Source organism: Cynocephalus volans, chromosome 11, assembly GCF_027409185.1.
Source record: "Cynocephalus volans isolate mCynVol1 chromosome 11, mCynVol1.pri, whole genome shotgun sequence".
Lineage (NCBI taxonomy): Eukaryota > Metazoa > Chordata > Mammalia > Dermoptera > Cynocephalidae > Cynocephalus > Cynocephalus volans.
Window position 1 is genome coordinate 34225234 of NC_084470.1, and position 19949 is coordinate 34245182.

Genomic DNA, 19949 nt, shown 5'->3' on the forward strand with positions numbered 1-19949 from the left:
TTGGATTGGTTTGTTTTGCATACACATAATTGGAACAACCAGTAAACAGCTGAATATCTGGAGGCATCCAGACCAGGGATTCACAAAGCATGGCCCATGGGACAAATCAGGCCTGCTGCCTGTTTTAGTAAATAAAAGTTTTACTGGAACGCAGCCACACTCATTCATTTACATATTGCCAATGGCTGCTTTATGTAACTGTGTCAGAATTGAGTAGCTGTGACAGAGGCTAAAATATTTACTACCTGGCCCCTCACAGAAAAAAATTTGCTGAACCCTGAATAGACAAATGGATGATCTTTCTTTTCCTTTTTACTTGTGACAGTGGATATTTACTATTTCATAACTTAATATACTCATATACTACTCAGATATGTAAAATGTTACTTTTAATTTGCACACTAATGGTAAAGCTACACACATACGCACATGCGTTTGGTTAAAGCTTTCATTAAACTAAAATACACCACAGAAAGTCTAAACAGCCATATATATGATTTTTATAACGCTAATGTTGAACTGACTACGAGCTGAGGTACCAAAAGCAAATATGTTTATTGACCAAATCAGGGAGCATGACACATCATAATAAATATTTTATTTTTTCTTTCTAGAATAAGAAGATGGCTGATAAAATCGGAAACTCCTGTTGGTGCAGAAGCTTACACTGAGTATGATTTTGATGAAGATAAAGCAAAGGCTTTCTCAGGTTTTTAAGTAAAGACAAATATTCTTAAAAACAACAGCTAAACTGAAACAACCCAATGACAAAGTGACCACAAATTGAACAGGTTTGTTTCATGGATTCTAAATGGGCTCTTTGTGAAAAAATAACTTTGTCAGTTAAATCCCATCTGATTTCTTTCTTTCATTACTCTGTGCGTTATACAAAATTAAATTTCTGCAGGATACAATTTAGAAAAACTATCTGACCCTCCCACACTAATTGCAAGTTTGATGGAAGATGAGACCTTTATTCTTTTGAATAAAGGGAATAAGAGTGGACAAAAGTACTCAATGGATTTGACAGCCATGACAAGTGAATTATTATTCTATCATTGTTCCAACCATAGCTATTAGATCAGTTTTTTAACAGAAAGGCACATAATCTGCTTAGAATCTTGGATTACATTGAAGTAAGAAACTGGTTTTCACCTACTACTGCTAGAACAAGGCACTTCGTATCAAAAACTTTTTAAAGATCCATTCATCCTTCAGAATGCTGAGTTCTTCCCCGTGACTAGGACACAAAAGTTGATACATACTAGTACCTGAAAATAACTAGACAACAGATACTACGACACTACATAGTTTTTCATACTATATGGCAAATGAGGTATGTTTCTCCTCACAGATAACTGATTTCTGTCCCATTTCTGATACTCACGGTCTTCTGCAAAACAAACTCCTTATAATGGGGATGTCAATAACTTAGAAATAATTCTTTACATGCATTTTAATTTATTTTTTGTATGAGAATAAAATGCAGTATTTTATATGGTGACACACTGACATTTTTGAAAAACTATATAAACATAAACTACACTTTTTTCTGTTTCAAAATTGACGACTTTGTAGTAAAAACTATGACCTTTGAATTCACATTACCTTATTTTTTAAATATTGCTATATACTGATCTAAAATGTCTTAGTAACATAGGAGGAAGCATGCATTTATGGGCCATGAGCCAATTATTTTTAGGTTAGATTTTTAATTACCAAAATTAATGCACTAATAAGTTTTGAATGATGAATATACTAATTATTCTGATTTGATCATCACACATTATAAAAAGGTATTGATATTCAACTTTTACCCCACAAATATATAAAATCAATTATGTTTTAATCAATAAAAATACTTCACTAAATATCACCTAGCTGCCTAAAAGAATTAAAGCACTGTTCCAAAGGGACAATTCTTAGGAGATAATTCATACCCTGCGTGATTCTAATCCCTTCCAATGTAGGTAATTTTGGATCTTTATTTGATAATTTTGCATATTTTTTCTTTTGTATTTAAGACTTGAGTTTTGTTCTTCCAGAGAATTCTGTCATTATCTAAGTGGCATTACAAAATCAAACATAAACATAAAAACTGAGCTTATAATGGCTTCATGTACAAATCCTAAATTACCTACTATAAATTTTATACAAAAAGATCAAAACTTGCTACTTTCCAATAGCACACAAAGCTTTTCTGTATGGCAAAATAATAAAAACAATAGCATGATTTCCATTAACAAAATGTGTACCAACAGAAAGCTTTGACCCCTGACTTTATCTTCTCTTATCAGCTTCCATGCAGGTAAAAACCACAATAAAGATGTGAAGAACATAAATTATGGGCAGACAAAAACATTAGAATCTTTTAACAGGTCCAAGGTCTGATATACAAAGCCAAGTATTTACAGAAACATCCTTGGGGGTGTTTGAGGGTTTAGCTAAATTTAACAAACATCCTGAAGTAACCTAAGAGACATGTAGATATCAGTTAGCAACCAAAATTGGGGTTAGTGCTAATGAGAGTTATGGGAGGAGTAAGTATTTTGCGGCATAACAGGAAACAGCTAGGCTAAAGGCCCTGGGAGGATTTAGAACTGGTTCAAATCCTATCTTGGTCTCTTAAAAATTTGTTGACTTCAGTTAGGTTTTTCTAACTGAGAACCTGGTTTCTTTATTTGCAAATTTAAGAATGTCTGCTTCTAAGAGTTAGGTATTCCCATTACCTTCCCTAGCCTCTACATAAAACCACTTTATCACAGCTTTTTGTTCTCTGTCTCCTTTATTAAAGTGAGTCACTAGAGAGTAGGAACTACATAGAATGACTAGCAAATACTAAGTACTCGCTCCATGTTGATTAAATGAAACATTTCATCAAAGGAGTTATTTTACCGATTATGTACCCTGAACATTAAGTTTAACACACGCTGGGTAACAGCATATCTGTCTCCTTCTACCTCCCTCATCTGAAAGGGTCACTTCAGTTGGTCTGGACTTTCATGGCATTGTATCTGCTACTTTCTCCCAACAAATCACTTCTTGCTCTGGATTATATTTTGTGTTGATATCTTATTTTTCCAACCATACTGAAGATACCTTGGGGTAGAACTCCTATTCTACATCTTAGTTTTCATTGCTGCAGTATCTTATGTTTTGCAAAAATACTCGTATGAGTGAGTATGAATGAATGAATGAAAGAAAGGACAAATCAACCTGGAATTTATGAGTCAGACTCTCAAATCTCTGATCATTTCAGTGAAGGGTAGACAAATGTTTTTTCTCTATAAGCTCTTCTACTTCATAGGCAGGCGTGGAAGAACAACATTATTATATATTTTTTTCTAATTTTACTTAATTCTATCAGAGAGCTGGCAGGGTAATAGAAGGCTGGGTAAAAAAATAAGGTCATTACTGACCTTATCATTACTGCTACACATTCAGCATCTTGACCTTCACCTTCGAGTTTGGCCAGGCTCCAAGTGTTAGTCTGAGGGTGACTGATTTGAATAATCATGTAAGTGTAAAATACTGTCAAGGATGTCCCAAAACTCAGTTATAACAAAAGCAAAGCAAACTAGAGACTGGTTGTGCACTTGCATAGTGGAACAGACTAACCCACAAAGTTAATATGCTCTCTGCCCTCAAATTTAACCCAATACCAATGTCACAACTTAAAATTGGATACACAGTCAATCTGACTCAATAGAGCTTTTGAAAATGTTCTTAATTCTCTTTAGAAACTGAAGTAGCAGAGTAATTTAATGATGAATCTGAATGCAATTATCATCATTAAAATAGCAACTTAATTTTATGCTGTCTCTGGGAAGTGCTCAGCCCAATGGTTGAACATTCAAATTCTAACTTACAGTGGTTAATACCTTTGATTAGTATAATAAAGTAGTTAAATGTAATAAAGTTCAATTAGTAAAATTTATTGACTATACGCATTCAAATTATTACTATATATTTTGGAGTGTGTTAGTTTTTACTTTTAAAAGAATTCTTGGGATGATCTTTCTGAAAACAAATACAGTACTATTTATCGATTTTTTTAAATATAAAACTGTGCTAGTCACTAGGATAAAGATGTATGGGGCTGGCTGGTTTGCTCAGTTGATTAGAGCATGGTTTATAACACCAAGGTCAAGCGTTTGGATCCCCACACTGGCCAGCTGCAAAAAAAAAAAAAAAAGATGTATGGAATAAAGACGAATGCTCCATCAAAGAGCTAAAAATTTCATGGGGTTGACAAGCAGGAAGATGTACAATTTCAACAGGACCTAGGACTGAGCTTGGAAGTAGAAATCAGCCAGCCGAGAGTGTGATGGATTTGGACATGTTTGTGTGCACCTGCACATCGGCACTCACACACAATGTGTGCACTCTGCCATGCATCAATATGTGATGCATGGGATGGGGTGAAGGATAAGGGAAGACTGTTGTAGGCAAAACAATGTATACACCTTGTTTTAATCCTCAAGTGATTCTGTTGGGCTGGAGTTGAGAAGAGATGTGGAGCAGTGGCAGAAACAATGGGCAAGGAAGGGCTACACCGCAAAAAAGTTCTGACGACATGTTCAGGAGTCTGGGATTCATAGAAGATACATGAAAGTATAATTCTTAATTCAAATATCTGTTTTAGTTTGGGTATTGTTTTTACTGAGAACTCAGTAGAAACTTTATGTCTCCTGACCTCAAAAAATATGGTCTTGGGCCGACACCCTGGCTCACTCAGGAGAGTGCGGCGCTGGGATTGCCGAGGCCGCGGGTTCGGATCCTATATAGGGATGGCCGGTGCGCTCACTGGCTGAGCGTGGTGTGGACGACATCAAGCCAAGGGTTGCGATCCCCTTACTCGTCACAAAACAAAACAAAACAAAACAAAAAAAGGAATATGCTCTTAACATGCTCTGCTTTGCATTTCATATCTATTACTATTAGACGTCAACCCCTTCACTTTTCTGCACTGGAGACAAAGTTATCCTCCAATTGTCCATGTGTCTTTACAGGTGCTTATTTGACATTCTGTCATATTTAATTATTGTTCAACTCTTTTGTTATATTTAAGATTTCTACCTTTATGAATCATTATTTTGCAGCTGAACTATTTCCCTGTTATATAATCTTAAGTCCCCTCAATTCCTAAGAGTGGCATAAAAATGGAGGAAAAAACCCTCCATGAACACTCACTAAAACTCACACACACACACACACGCACACGCACACACAGATGTTTCCAGAAGCGTGGCCTCTGTAGACAAGCCATCGGGAGTTCTAATTTAATTTTTAAATTTCATCTAGATGTCTCGTATATAATAGATACTGGTTGGATATTCAGCTTATCATTTGTTTTATAGATTTGATATTCCTGGTAAAGACAGATAGTCACATATACATAAGGTGTGTATATACACACACATACATGTGCACTGAAGGAACTCAGGAAATGCCATCTCAAAATATGCTCCTTGTTATGCTGACTACTTCAAGCTGAGGGCAATAGGGGAGAAACAAATGCGGGGGTGGGGGGGCTTTCTCAAAACTCATTTATCTGACTAGGGACAGATCCTCCAAATGGAACTCAATTGACAGATCCCCTCGATAGAAATATCATCAACCAGAGTAGATTATCTCATATCACAGGAGAAGAAACTGGAAATCAGTGCCACATCCAGACAGACTTTGTCACAGACTACCACCTATTCTTCTAAGGGCCCATTCATCTTCCCCAAATCATTTAATCTCCCCTTAGGTGACTACATTCCCTCAATCCTCTTTCTTCTAAAGAGGTTATATAAGTTTCTAGATCTCATTGAATTTTCACATTTTTACCTTTCTTTCTTGTGATGCCCTTGTGCACATAATAAATGTGTACGCCTTTTCTCCTATTAATCTGCCTGCTGTCAGTTTATTTCATAGACTCAGTTTTCCATACTTCAGAGGGTAGAGGGCAAGTTTTCCCTTCCTTGTAGAATATACACCAGTACACACACAGGTAAGGAACCCAGTTGTTTTTAGACTATAACATAAAATTATGCACTGGCTTATCAATTTTGTCTTAATTCCCTTCTTATTGTGCACACCATACACCAACTCCTGACCAAAGCTAGATGACAGATCCTTTAGGAGGTTTAGATCTTTACAGTTTCACTCATTCATTGTGTTGAGGAAGACAACATGTTCTTGTCAAGAAGAATTCATTGTGAAATTCTGTGGTTCAAAAAGCATAATGTATCTGGGTCAAAACTTTTATCAGCCTAATAGAACCAGCAAAATATCATCCATCTTGATTTCCTCATGCACAAAAAAAGAACAGGATACAATATTCTCTGTCGTTTCCATATCACCCCTAATGTACAATTTGCCATCACTGGTTCACATGCAAAGATCCTGGAACAAAAATATTCAAATAAGTTTTAGCTTTTTTCCCTCTTTTTCTCCTAAATTTCCCTTCTCTTTTTCAATCTCTCTGAAAATCTACTACCAACACACTCTGCTGGCACTTATCATACTTCTTGAGAAGGGAACACTTGATAAAATCTCTTTCTTTGACCAGTCTGAAGCATGTCATGAGCCAATGCTAAGAAAAGAAAAAGCACTTTAGTCACAAATGGTCTCACAACGGTGCTTCAACTCCTGCGCCAAGATGCATACAGTATGGTCCTTTTTTATGGGAGTGATTGTCCCAGGGAGAATTTATTTGAAAGAATGAGTCAGAAAGAAAGACACCAGGAGCTGACACGATTTCCACCATGCTAAGAGGGGTATTTATACACCACTGCACCAGATCTATAAGAGCTGATGGAAATGTGTCCCTTTTCAAGTGACTTTATATTGCCTCTTAAGCTTCAACAGAGCTATAGATTCATAACCCACAAAAGCATTTGTTTTTCTTCTTAAAGAAAATGTACTATGCTGATTATGAAGACTTGGTGTAGTGGAATACTTCAGGGACAGAATTTGCATTTAAATTAAAATTAAATACAGAATCTAGCTTACAAACAAATATTTGTGTATAATATTTATATTTCTATATCATATATACCATACTGTATCATGTATACAGATATATACCACATATATAAGAGATACTTGGTTTTGTGAATTCCAGCCCAGCTTGTACATTGTTATAATTTTCAACATTTGGGACATTTGCTTGAAGCCTATGTCAAGAAAAGCAAACTCTTTCCACCCTCCTTATGAAAACAGAAACAAAGCTAATTCACACTTGTCCTTCACAGAAAACTATTTGCCTGTTTGTTTTCTAAATGCCATTGAGATTGGTTTTTCCTTACAAACTATTTTTCTACCATGTTTATCACCAGTTCACCATTGTCATGGTTTGGCTTCTACCTAAATTGATAGGGAAAAAAATGTGCGTACCTAGCTTTGGCACTGGGCCTGATATGAACAGCTGGCTCAAGAGGGTCAGGTGCAGGAAAGAAAAGAACCCAGACTTGTCACCTAATAATTGACTGACTTTCCCATGAGGGTTTGTTTCCCATTGCATCTGTTTTCAGTCACTGGCCATCATTTTACATCTATCTGATCTCTTTGTCACTCTAAGTCCCTGAACAAATAATGTAAATTCCAATAAACATTTTGAGTTAATTATAAACCCAGAACAAATAAAATGTTCCTTTGCATTCACAGACCTTTTCAACAGATTCAAACGTATTTCAATCTTGGCACCTTTGAGTCTGATGATTCCAGGATTTCAATTTTCAACCAAAAAACCAAAAAAAAAAAAAAAAAAAGAGTGGGAAAAATGGATACAAAGAAGACTGAGTCATAAGAGTGAAAAGTGCATATTTAAGTTGTAATTTAGTAGATTTATCTAATGAATATATTTGCAATTCACTGAGACTTGATAAAGAGAATTATGTAATAGAACCAGAGAGAAATGTTCTCAGCCCTTACCAATTAGATGACTAAGGTAAATTCATATACTCAGTAGGCTAATTAACTCCTGATTGATAGTTATTGAAGAGCCATTAGAAATGTCAAGTGTTCTTTACTTGTACAACTAGAGAATCTCAAGAAACAGAAAACAAAATAAAGAAAACTTCTTTAGGAGTTAGACTTGATGAACTTTATTAAAACTTGCAGCTCTGAAATTTGAAGAACCATATCACCAAATCCCTTGGATGAGTGAGACCACTGTTCTTTCATAGAACCATCATACATAAATACAAAATGTCTAAAGCTTTACCATGCTTTGGTTCAAGAATAAAAACACAAAACTGACTGCTATGAGTTTTAAAACTGTTTACTTATTTTTTATATAAAAAGTGCTCTGTAAAGAAAAAAATAGATAAAAGGATTTAATCAAGTATGCACTCTTAAGGGATATTCCATATAGCAATGGGAGAAGGTAAAGACATAAAAATTACATTTTCACAAAAATATGATAGAGTAGCTACAAAGAAATTGTTTTTTATGGGACTTCATAGGCAGAAAGAAGAAGAGAAAAGTGATAGTCATGCTTTGAAGAGAGAGATGTAGAAGAATAGTATAAGAAGCAAAGATGGAAAAACAAGATGTGCCCCTAGTGGGGAAGATTGCAGGTGAGCAGAGAAAGCAATATGGAAAGACAGGTTGTGATCCCACATGGACATCCATGATGGTCTCTGAACAGGTAAGTGATGTGATATATACACTGTGCAGTATAATTGAATAGCAGAACGAAGGATACTGTTGTCAAGGCACAAGAGTGGAGGCAGTGGACCTGCATGGAGGTGAAGGCAATTGTACGGGCAAGAAACAGACCTACAAGGCCAGGATATGGGTAGGAACATTCTGTGAAAGTATGGAAGATGTCTTCCAGGAATTAGAGGGAAGTGGATTCCTACAACTGAATAGATGTGTGGACTGATTCAGAGAGAAGTGGTGAAGACAACTAGAAGCTTTCTAGTTAATCTGTGAACTGCAGGACTAAAAATAAAATTAGTAAAGACAGAATGGAGAGAAAGTTGGGGGTGATGGTCAAGTGGAGGAATACATTTTTTAGAACCTGTTAAATATTGATGCTGGCAAATCATTCAAATAAGTAACCAATAGGCCATGGAAAAGCAGGCTTGGATTTAGGAGAAGGACAGGGCTAGAGAATATTGATACATCTAAGCACATGTGATAGCTGAAGCCATGGTGGAATGTTGTATATTGTTCATCAATATCTGCTTCCCCTAACTTGGGGAGAATTATTCTCCCCTGCCCTATTATAACCAGGCTTGGCCCTATGACTTGCCAATGAAAAGTGAAAAGAACATTAAGTGTCATTTTCGCTAAGAAGTTTTAAGAACTTTGGCATAGAATTGGTAATGTCCAGCTAGTGGCTGCTTCATCAACCCAGCCCTGTAGTTAAAATAACATGGAAAGAAAAACCACAGCCAATATGTAGTGTGAGTGAGAAATAATTAGTTTTTGCAAAAGCTACTAGGATTTAGAGGTTGTTTATTGTTGCAATATAACTTAGACTAACTAGACTGATAAACCATGGGAATGAATAAGATTCCAAAAAATGAAAAGTAAAGGAAGATCAGCAATAGCCTTGCACAGAACTCAATCAGACAATTCTGAATTTATTTGAGAAGAAAACAAAACAACTTAATTATGTTTGCCAAGTTACTTTGAGTATCATTCCTTAATTTTTGCCATTACCTTTTCTGTATATAAAAAAACTTGCATTAAAGAAAAAAACAACTTGCTAGATCAAAGTTATTCTAGCCATCTTTGTTAATGCTTGCTGTATGAAATATTCAGTAATGAACAGCTACCACCCTTATCTACAAACAATTTGAGTGTTCAGTATACTTTTAAAAATATTATTTTCCCTATAAATTTTTCTTAGGGTAAATTCACCAACCTAACACTCCCCATTAGATCACAAGAATTAAAACTATGCTTTAATGTTAGGGAATGCCTTCTTGCCTAGAGACACTTGAAGTAGGCTTTCTATGAGCAGTTGGTAATAGTTCACCTTCTGCTCCAGCATGCAGACTGACACAAGTAGTTAGGGGAAAAAAAACACTCAAGATTACAAAGTTCATAAATAGGAGCTAATCACATAGGTCATTTAGACATCTTTGTTACTCCAAGGCAGCAATTAAAACCTTATTATTTATATTAATAATGTATGATTTAGGAATTCAAGAGAAATTGTCAAAATTCTTTTTTTATCAAGTAATTTTGCAATAAAAATTTGTTTTTTCAAGTAATCTATTTCTTGTATTTTAGAGAAAACCCTTAAATCACATTTTTTAATTCAAGTTGACAACATTTCATGCCCTTTTTACAACTGTTGCCCCAACCCTCTCTGAAGATTCACATCTACCAAAGCATTGCAGGCTTAGCATTTTTCAAAGCAATTAGTGTGTTTTATTTTTTTTCATATAATTGAATTAGTTTATATACACATTATATATAACTGGCTCATTTTTATTTAAATGATTTGGTAAAATCAGTAAAACGTGATTTAATGCAGCTCTATGGATATGTCCACAAATCATAAAACATCCTTGTGAATTAAGCAGAAGGGTTACAATTTTTAATTATTAAAAAATACACAATATTTGATTAAGATTCTTGTCTCCTTCTGCTAAGTATTTAATTGTTGTAGAAAACTAGCTCAGAAACTCATTTTGTTTTCAGGGTTGTACTCCTAATCAGTATGGGGAAGCAGGCAGTAATAAAAAGGACAAATAATTGTTTTAAGAAAACTCAAATTTGTCAGCCTCGGTGCTTCTGGTTTACATTGCAATACAAACAGGACAAGGGTCTATGAAAAGGATGGAGCTTTCTTGGTCTCCTTCTCATAGTTTTGTGAAAATTCCAGTTAAAGATAGAATTCAGCTTAAAACTTCTGGTGAGTGTGCTGGAATCCTTAGTCTCTGAACTCATATGAATTGGTTTTTTCCTGGGTATAGGTCTCCATGGAATAGGAAAACAATGTCCTTCCCAATGCCCGTTACTTTCTTCATCTGGTTTTAGTATATCTGCACTAATCTTATTTTCCCATCCTGTCTGCCCTTTTGGAATCTTTTCTAGCTCCAGCAAGGAAGTGTGTTTCACCATTTCATCACCATTTCCCTGGTAGGTAAGTTCTGGCATGTTTATGTTATGTAGGTTCTCTTCCATAGCCCAATTCAAAATTTGTTCCCACTCAACTTCTAAAAACATACAACCTTGATGGTTAGGCAGACAGAGGAATATGCCACAGGGATTCTGAAGAAGCCTGTTTCTCTTGTAACAAAGGATCCACTGAGACTCAGACTCAGGGGGATGTTTTACATTCTAGTGTCTAAGTTGAAGGATGGAGTTTTGTGTTCACAACTCATTCACTTAGCAAAGACAACACACCTGGGGGCCTTTCCTCATCCAAGTCAGCAGCTCTCCCCACCATGCACATATGTATTTTTAAATGACATACATCCTTAATGTAACAAAGATTTTTGCATTTTAAAGAGGAGTCAAGATAACCCGAACAGCTGTTTTTGCTAAAAATGTCTAGGAGTAGAAAGATTGGGGGCAAGGAAAAATGTTATTCTAACTCTTTCTATCAAACTCATCTCTTTGTTTTTACTACCTAGTATCTTCTTTGCATTAAAAAAATATCTGCATTTCTCTATGTCAAGTGTGGCTTTGGGAATCCCTATCTGTGCCCCAATATCTGGGAGCAGAAATTGTAATCACCTGCTTCATTAGCACTCAATTCTCCTACAGCCCCCCAAAATGAAGCAGTGAGTCTTCAATTATTGGAGAAAACATGAATGCTTTTCCTGTAAGATTTTACATCTAAATTAATAAAATGGTATGGTGCAGCGCTTGCTCTGGGTACCAAAGAGGCGAATATGACAAGCATTTACTTTTTTTTCCCCCATTAGTATGTAGTGGCACAAACTTGGATATGTCAGAGAACCAAAGTGGTGAAAGAAGATTTAGTCATTCAATAGGCCTTTTACTCAGCACCTATACCATGCCCAACCACATGCCAGGGTACAAAGATGACAGGTGCACTCAGCCTCAGGGAGTACCCGGGGTTCTCAGGGAGGGGGGCATGATGCCTCTATCAATAATACCAGGATATAGGTCACACAGCATGCCATAGGAACTCAGAGAAAATATCATTGTCCCTTACAGATTTACACAGGAGTAAGCATCACCCCAGATCCTTGGAGGAACTTATATGTGTCCAGTGGATGCTAACATGTATAACAACATTGTTTAAATCTGTTCAATTTGTTCACTGTTTAGCACTTTGTATTTTCATCAGTCATGGCAAGAATATTCTCTCCTAGTTAAAACATTGCCATAGGTGATGATATGAACATTTTCTCACATTGCCATTTGTACGAACTGGAAAACAATTGACATGTACTAGCCCTTGTGTTCTAGAAAGTGGTTTACTAGAGGTACATCCATGAATCACACATGGCTTCCTTTTACATAAATTTTGAGGACTAGTGGTCTTAAATTTTAAAATGCCAGCTTAGGGAAACCCCATTGTCTTCCCCTGCAGTGAATAAGCTGGTTGTTTACAGCAGCTTTCCCAAGGGGCCATTCAGAGGCCATTATTTCACTGTGAAGACTCCGTTAAAGAGAATAATTGGTATCAATAACACTTACCTGTGTATGCAGAGGGAAGGTTACCCAGCCATAACAAGCTCAGAAGCACACACTCACCACTTAGAACAATGCGATGTTTGGAATTTATGAGAATCAAGCTTGTCAGCAGTAATGCCCTTATTGGGGCCTTCTCAATTCATTCTGTGTACTTTGCAGCGCACTCTCAGTTAAATCAAATCTGCCGTGCAGTTATAAGCTAAGGTGCTGCACACAAGATGCAAACGATACACACTGAAGAGGTTCGCCTCTCAAAAAGGGTTAGGGGCACATGGCTTCAAAAGCCTTTTACGACTATTGAGTTCTAAAATGGCCACAGGACTATTGCAAAATGCAAAATCTGGATTATAACTTGCGCTAATCTTGATCTCTTAAGGGTATTGGACAAATGAAGGGAAACAATTACCATTATACAGACAGATGGTTCCAGCGTGAATCAATGTGGCAGGCACATAAGTAAACAGACACGGGGTTAGACAAGGCAGGGAACCCCCAAACAATGACGACGACAACAACAACAAAGATCATCGCTTAACCTGTTTTGTCAGAGCTGGTATTCATGGTATTGGTAGTGATGGAGGTGAAGGCAGTCTTTGCGCTGTCCTTGGCAGTTACAGATTTCTGCTTATTTTTCATGGCTTCCAGTGCTTTGAGCTTCTTGGCATGTTTCGTGCCTTTGTAGTGGGCCGCAGCCTGGCTCTACAAAGGAGAACAAAATGAACCATGCAATCAGGCTCATTTCTAAACTGGTATTCTCTGTATTACTGCAAATACAGACTCCCTTTCAATAACAGGTACCATTCAAACTAATTCTGGTCGTGGCCAAACAGTGGAATTCTATTTAGAATGATGCTAAAAAGCAAGGGGAATAAAGTTCTAAAACCTCGGGACAGAAGGAGGAAATATTCTGTTGCTTCTCTTAAGAGAAATGTAGCTGAACGCTAACACATCACTAACATTTTCTTTGTGGAGTGGAGGGAAAAAATAAGAGTTGACACCTCTATTGCTTTTGTTCTGCCACAGAGTAAGCTGGGCTCCTAAAGATTAACAAGGGCCTTAGAAAAGAGTAGCTCTCGCCTTCTTGGCTGGGAAAATGTGTTTTCTCTTTCTACAGTGTGTCTTATTAACACAGTCCCCACCAGGTATCTACAAGGAAAGGTTCGCACATAACAAGGGAAGTGGGAACCCTGGAGACTGAGATTGAAGCTTGAGAGTTCAAAAGCAGGTGCACTGCTCAAGTCCAAATGGAGTACACGGATGCTGGGCAATTGTCTGATTCTTTCTTTCTCCTCACTTCCTACAGAAGGTAGTCTGAGAAATTCGAGGTAGTGCCATTCTTTCAACACATGGATCTTTCATGCCCCGATCCTTTGTTAGGAGGCTCCAGTGTGTTTTACTCCCTAATGGATTCTTTTACCTGTGCCTTTTGAGATTTTTTTTTTTTAAGCAGTGATATATATTTTCCCAAGTTTATATTTTCCTAGTACTATTTTGGGGGAATAAGGGGGTACTGGAGAGACACATTGAGATAGAAAATCATCTTTAAAGAGGTGTATATTTATTAATGTTTATTTATTGTGTGTTTGAGGGAAGCCTTTAACAGGGGGTAGGGGGGGAATGAGGGAGGGTGGGCAGGGAAATTCTTAGATCAGGAAATTTTCCAGGTCAAAACCTTTAAAAATGTAACCTCACAAAAAACATATCTCAGTGGAGGACTATTCCTATTACATCACTCCTTACTTACTACCGCTTACTTAAACTTAATGTTCCATTTTGCCAGAAAAATAATAATCACATTGTCCTTATTACAGTAAATGTGGTAGGTAGGCATTGCAGTGTAATATCATTTAATAAATAAATAGTCCACACCTTCATTTGCATCATTCTGACAAAATATCCTCAAAGGTGTAGGTACCCTTATTGAAAGAACACTGGACAAGGAAATTATATATTAGAAACAGTTTGAACAGAGAGAGCACACTCATGCATCAGTTATAAGTTTTCCAACAACACATAACATTAAGAGACAGTGTGAACCAAAATGTGAACTTAATTGAGGAACCTGGGATAGACTGGATTCGTTTGATTCTATGTGGAGAATGCCACGTTGTCCAACACGCTTGTCTTTTTTTCCCGTGTGGTTCTCCTTATTAATAAATCAAGCCCTTTGGGCCACATCTTTTGAGAGTAAAATGCTATATTTAATTAAATCCACAAGATAGTTAGTCTTCTTCTCTAGGCAACTGGCTACAGAGTTTTCCTTAAAGCAGAGTTCCTCTCTTCTCTCTGCCAGCACCCTTTCCCCTGGTGATAGAAGTAAATGTGTTATATATAATATATATTAAAAGACTGGGTTTAGATTAACAGTACTATTTCCACTTATACCTCCAAAATATACATTTTAAAGGTTCCTAGCAAATCTACATTTCTCAGTGGAATTTCAAATTAGATAAGACTTGGTTTTAACATATCATAGGACCAGGTGAATATCACTATTTTGAAACTGATAAACTTACTCCAAAATAACCCCACAATTTTTTTTTTTTTTTGTCTTTTTCGTGACCGGCACTCAGCCAGTGAGTGCACTGGCCATTCCTATATAGGATCCGAACCCGCGGTGGGAGCGTCGCCGCGCTGCCAGCGCAGCACGCTACCGAGTGCGCCACGGGCTCGGCCCAACCCCACAATTTTTCAAAAGAAGACATACAAATGGCCAACAGGTACATAAAAAAATGCTCAACATCACGAGTCATCAGGGAAATGCAAATTTAAACTACATTGAGATACCACCTCACCCCAGTTAGACTGGCTATGATCAAAAAGACGGTGAATAACAAATGCTGGCGAGGGTGTGGAGAGAAATGAACACTCCTACACTGTTGGTGGTACCGCAAATTAGTACAACCACTATGGAAAACAGTAAAGAAGTTTCTCAAACAACTACAGACAGATCTTCCATATGATCCAGCGATCTCACTTCTGGGTATATACCCAGAGGAATGGAAATCATCACGTCAAAGGGATACCTGCACTCGCATGTTCATCGCAGATCTGTTTACAATAGCCAAGACATAGAACCAACTTAAATGTCCATCGACGGATGATTGGATAAGGAAACTGTAGTATATATACACCATGGAATACTACTCTGCCATAAAAATAGAATGAAATACTCCCTTTTGCAACAACATGGATGAGTCTGGAGAAACACGTTGGGTGAAATAAGCAAAGGACAGAGGGACAAATACCACATGTGCTCACACATAAGAGGAAGCTAAGAGAGAAAGAAGGAAGGAAAGAAAGACCACAGTAGTGCACTGGACTTGCAGAGGGAGAGAACATTCCTTGGGCTACAAAGTGGAGTAGGGGGGGAAATGGGGAGGGAGAGGGAGGTTGTGGATAATTGGGTGGGGGACACGGGGTATAAACGCAATTTGTGGTAATGTGCATGCTGCCAGTATGAATCTGGCCCTCATGTCATGGGCACGAGGGGTGACAATCAGTTTTATATCTCATGAATACTCATAACCAATAAAATAAATAAATATATAAATAATAATGAAGGCAAGAGAACCCCACAACTTGAGAGAGTACTTACACACACACACAAAATAAATTAAACAAACAAACAAACAAACAAACAAACAAATAAATAAATAAACCTCTCTGCACTGGTACAGCTAAGCCATGTCTCCAGCAAGAGAAATAGCTCAGGGAGTTGTGGGAAGAAGGGGATGACAAAATGTCCAATAGTTGGTGGGCTCCCAGTTGAGACACCTGATATCTTAAAATGCAAAACAAAACAAAAGACATACTCACTTATTCATTCAATGACAATCCCAAAGCACCCCCATAATAATTATTTTAATTACAAATTATCTGATTTTTAGAAAATGCAACTAAGCCTCCTCCAAATTTGAAAAAAAAAAAAAAATTAAATGATTTGAAGGTCCAAAGTGCTATAGAGAGACCAAGCCATGTAGAATTTAGAGGAAAAGGAGCATAGAGGGATGAGAGCAGCAGAGGAGGTCAATGTGACTGTAGTTGTGCAGGGTGTGTGCTGGAGGTCAAGGTGGCCATACAGGTTGGAAACCTAATGTAGACGGATAACTTTCTAGATATTTTAAATTTTCTTTATCATTTATTGGACAGCTCTTCGGTTATCCTAGCATAAATTTTTCTAATCTATGTATATTGACCCCATAATTCTAGGTCTACCTTGATTCAGATGTGCTGTTTGGAATTGCTCAGAAAGCAATTTCCTAAAGCAGACCTCAGAAGCAGCCTCAAAAGCAATGTTTTTCTCTGACCATCCTGTCTCTCAGTCTCATTCTCCCCTGAAGCAAGCCATAGAAACTAGAAACCCTCTTCCCCAAGGCGAGTCTTAGGGGTCCTAGAAAACAAAACCAGACCGTCCTCTCCCCAAAGCCAGCCATAAGTAAGACTAAAAATATACTCCAATCCTTCCCTCGCTTTTCTGTTTTGTAGCTGTCCACAAAGAAATTATCTGACGTAACCATATCTGATTATAGGTCATAAGACCCCTGTGCCAGAAAGGGTACTGCCTGGAGAGAGGAATTCTACACAGAGAGTCACAAAGTCTATTGCATTAGATTATACTTTTTTTTTTTTCAATCACATTTCTACATGGCTGTCTCTACTTCGTAGAATATAAACACAAAAATGGACAGTTTCTCCCGTAACTTTGGGTCTTCATTCTGAAGGCTTAGGGTCAAGTAAAACTATGATCCTATAAACTTGTAATGCCATTTCTTCTATTAACCTGTGTTTTCTCAGTTGATTCTCAGAGAAACTTCAGGGGTAAAGGGGAAGTTTTTCCTTGGCCTCTACAGTTGTATAAATGTGTGTTCCTTCTGTGAGGGCAGAAAACCCAGCCGGCTCTCCTTACACCTTTAGCCCACTTGATTGGACAGAATAGGTTATTCTCCTACATCTAATCTTTCCATGACTGTAAACAAAACTGCAGCTTAAATAGAAATCCTGCTGGGAGATTTTTTAAAAGGAGCAGTTGGCCAGAGATATCTCTTTGGGACTCATCTGCTTCTCCTTTGGGGCAGAGAGCTGGAAGATGGTTACACCTTATACTAGCATCATAGAACCTCCAAGGTTGTTTCCTATTATTTATTAGCTAGTCTCTGAGTCAAGTCATTCCCAAACACCTGGGAACAAGCAAGTTCCCATTCTCATCAAGACACAAGCAAACAGGTACTTTTCACAGGAGTCATTTCAAGGTCAAATAAGCAGCTGCACTACTTCACCACACCATGTTCCGGAATTCTATATTTTAAAACTAAAACAGAATCAGGTGATCTCAGTACCCATGGAAGTCAGCAAAACAGTAAGAACGAGACTTTAACAACTTACTTTAAAATAATAAGTTGAATATTGTAATTACATAATAAAAATCACTATACTAATTTTGAAATAGCACGTGACATGAAATCTGACAAGTGTCATCCCAGAGGCAAGTACCGATATTAAAGACATGCACAGACTTTCCTGTAGAACAGAATGATGCCACTTTAGATGTCACTGCCACATCCTACTCACCAGTAGCCAGTAAGACCTTTCAATTTTCAAATTTTATCTTCAATACTTTAAAATGGCTTCCAGTTTAAAAGCAACTAAAATTTCAAAGTAGATTAAAATAACTCCTCTTTTAAAGAAAAATAATTCTTAAATGGCCAACATTTGAGAGAGGGGTTTCGTTATGAGACACACACGTTTATTTCACTTGTCTAAGTAAGAAGCTTCTCTATAAATTACTATCATCCTAGAAAATCCACTGGAAATTTAATATTCAGATATCATTTTATTCCATTAGCACCAATATCTTATACACTTTTATTCTACATCTCTCATGTACAACATGTTTTAATATACTTTTAATAACCAGAAAATGTATTGTAAGCATCCATATCTGGCTACCATAATCAATTGATTTTCATGAACCCATGTGATTTCAAAGTGAACAAGGTAGTCTTTGTTAGTGTATGATATTATGTAATTTTATCACATTTTAAATTTTTATTTAAATAAAATGAACACTATCATATTGATGGGATTCAGGACATACCACCCCACAACATGACTTTAGGAGATCAGAATATGCCACATAAGAAACATTTTAAGCTGATTATTCTAGGAAACAAGATATAGGTGAAGCTCTGAAAACAGAGTAGAATTTACCCTATTTAAGGGGAAATTTACATCTACCGATAAAGGAAATCTCCATTTATTAGGGTGTCTCCCTCTCCTTACTAGAAAGAGAAGGATGACTCTAAATTACTACAGCCTTTAATCAATGGAGAAGTCATGGACCTAAATCTGCACAGCAAACCTCATTCTTATTTACACTACTTCTCCCGGCCACCTCCCTATGACAGGTCTTTCTCCACACCCTTTTTCCTTTGATTAAGCAAAGGATGGTATTTAAACCTGAAGTCAAAGCCACCTCTTTTGAGGTCTACTCTGGAAATTTACATATTTCTCTGGGTTATCTCCCCTGTATATATGAGGTATACATGTAAATAAACTTCTGTCTGTTGTTCTCTTATAAATCTGTCTTTTGTTAAAGGGATAGTCTTGACTAAGAACTATGAAGAGTAAAGAAAAGATTATATTTTCCTCCCATACAATATTAAAATATAACACCGGAAAAAGGAAAAAGAAGTTATTAAAGAAGTTACTAACCTCTCTGGGCAGACAAGAGATTACACTTGAGCCAAGGCAAATTTTTTTTTCCTTTTTTCTTTTTTTTTTAAAGAAAAGTATCTGATCTTTTAAATTTTAGCTTAGATTGTTGTTTTAGAGAAGAAAAATTAACCGATAAAACATGATATAGTACCCTAAACTCTAAAATACTTACTTTAGATTTATACGTTGAGAAATATCAAAATATGGCTCCAGGAAAAAAAAAAAAGTTTGATTTATCTGTGTAAAGCTGTTGTTTTCTTATGTTGCATGTACCCACTCAAGCCTAATAGTAAAGCAGTGTGCACAGGTGCAACCATATGGCCAAAGACCAGCATACATTCTAATTGATCAGTGACTGGCTTGTTAAATATTTTTAATATCACACTTTTATATACACCAGTTCAATGGAAGATTTCCAAGTCCTTACTCTCTCTTAACTCCTTCATTATCAATTCCAAACTTCATTTAACATTTACATAAAGCACTGGTTCTCAAAGTGTGGTCCCCAGATCAGCAGAATTAGCATCTCAGCATTGGCTTGGGAGAATGTTAAAAATACAAGTTTCCAATCTCCATCCCTGACCTACTGAATTAGAAAGTATAGGGGT

The 19949-nt window shown here is 36.8% G+C and overlaps 1 protein-coding gene across 2 annotated transcripts in view; it reads right to left on the reverse strand.

Moving 5' to 3' along the window:
- ZNF385D (zinc finger protein 385D) overlaps positions 1 to 19949 on the reverse strand; it is a 183963-nt gene that overhangs the window by 75299 nt on the left and 88715 nt on the right. For both annotated transcript variants that reach the window (XM_063113817.1, XM_063113816.1), the window contains exon 3: positions 13161 to 13323. In XM_063113817.1, coding sequence (XP_062969887.1) covers positions 13161 to 13323 — 163 coding nt within the window. The remainder of the gene's footprint in view (positions 1 to 13160; positions 13324 to 19949) is intronic.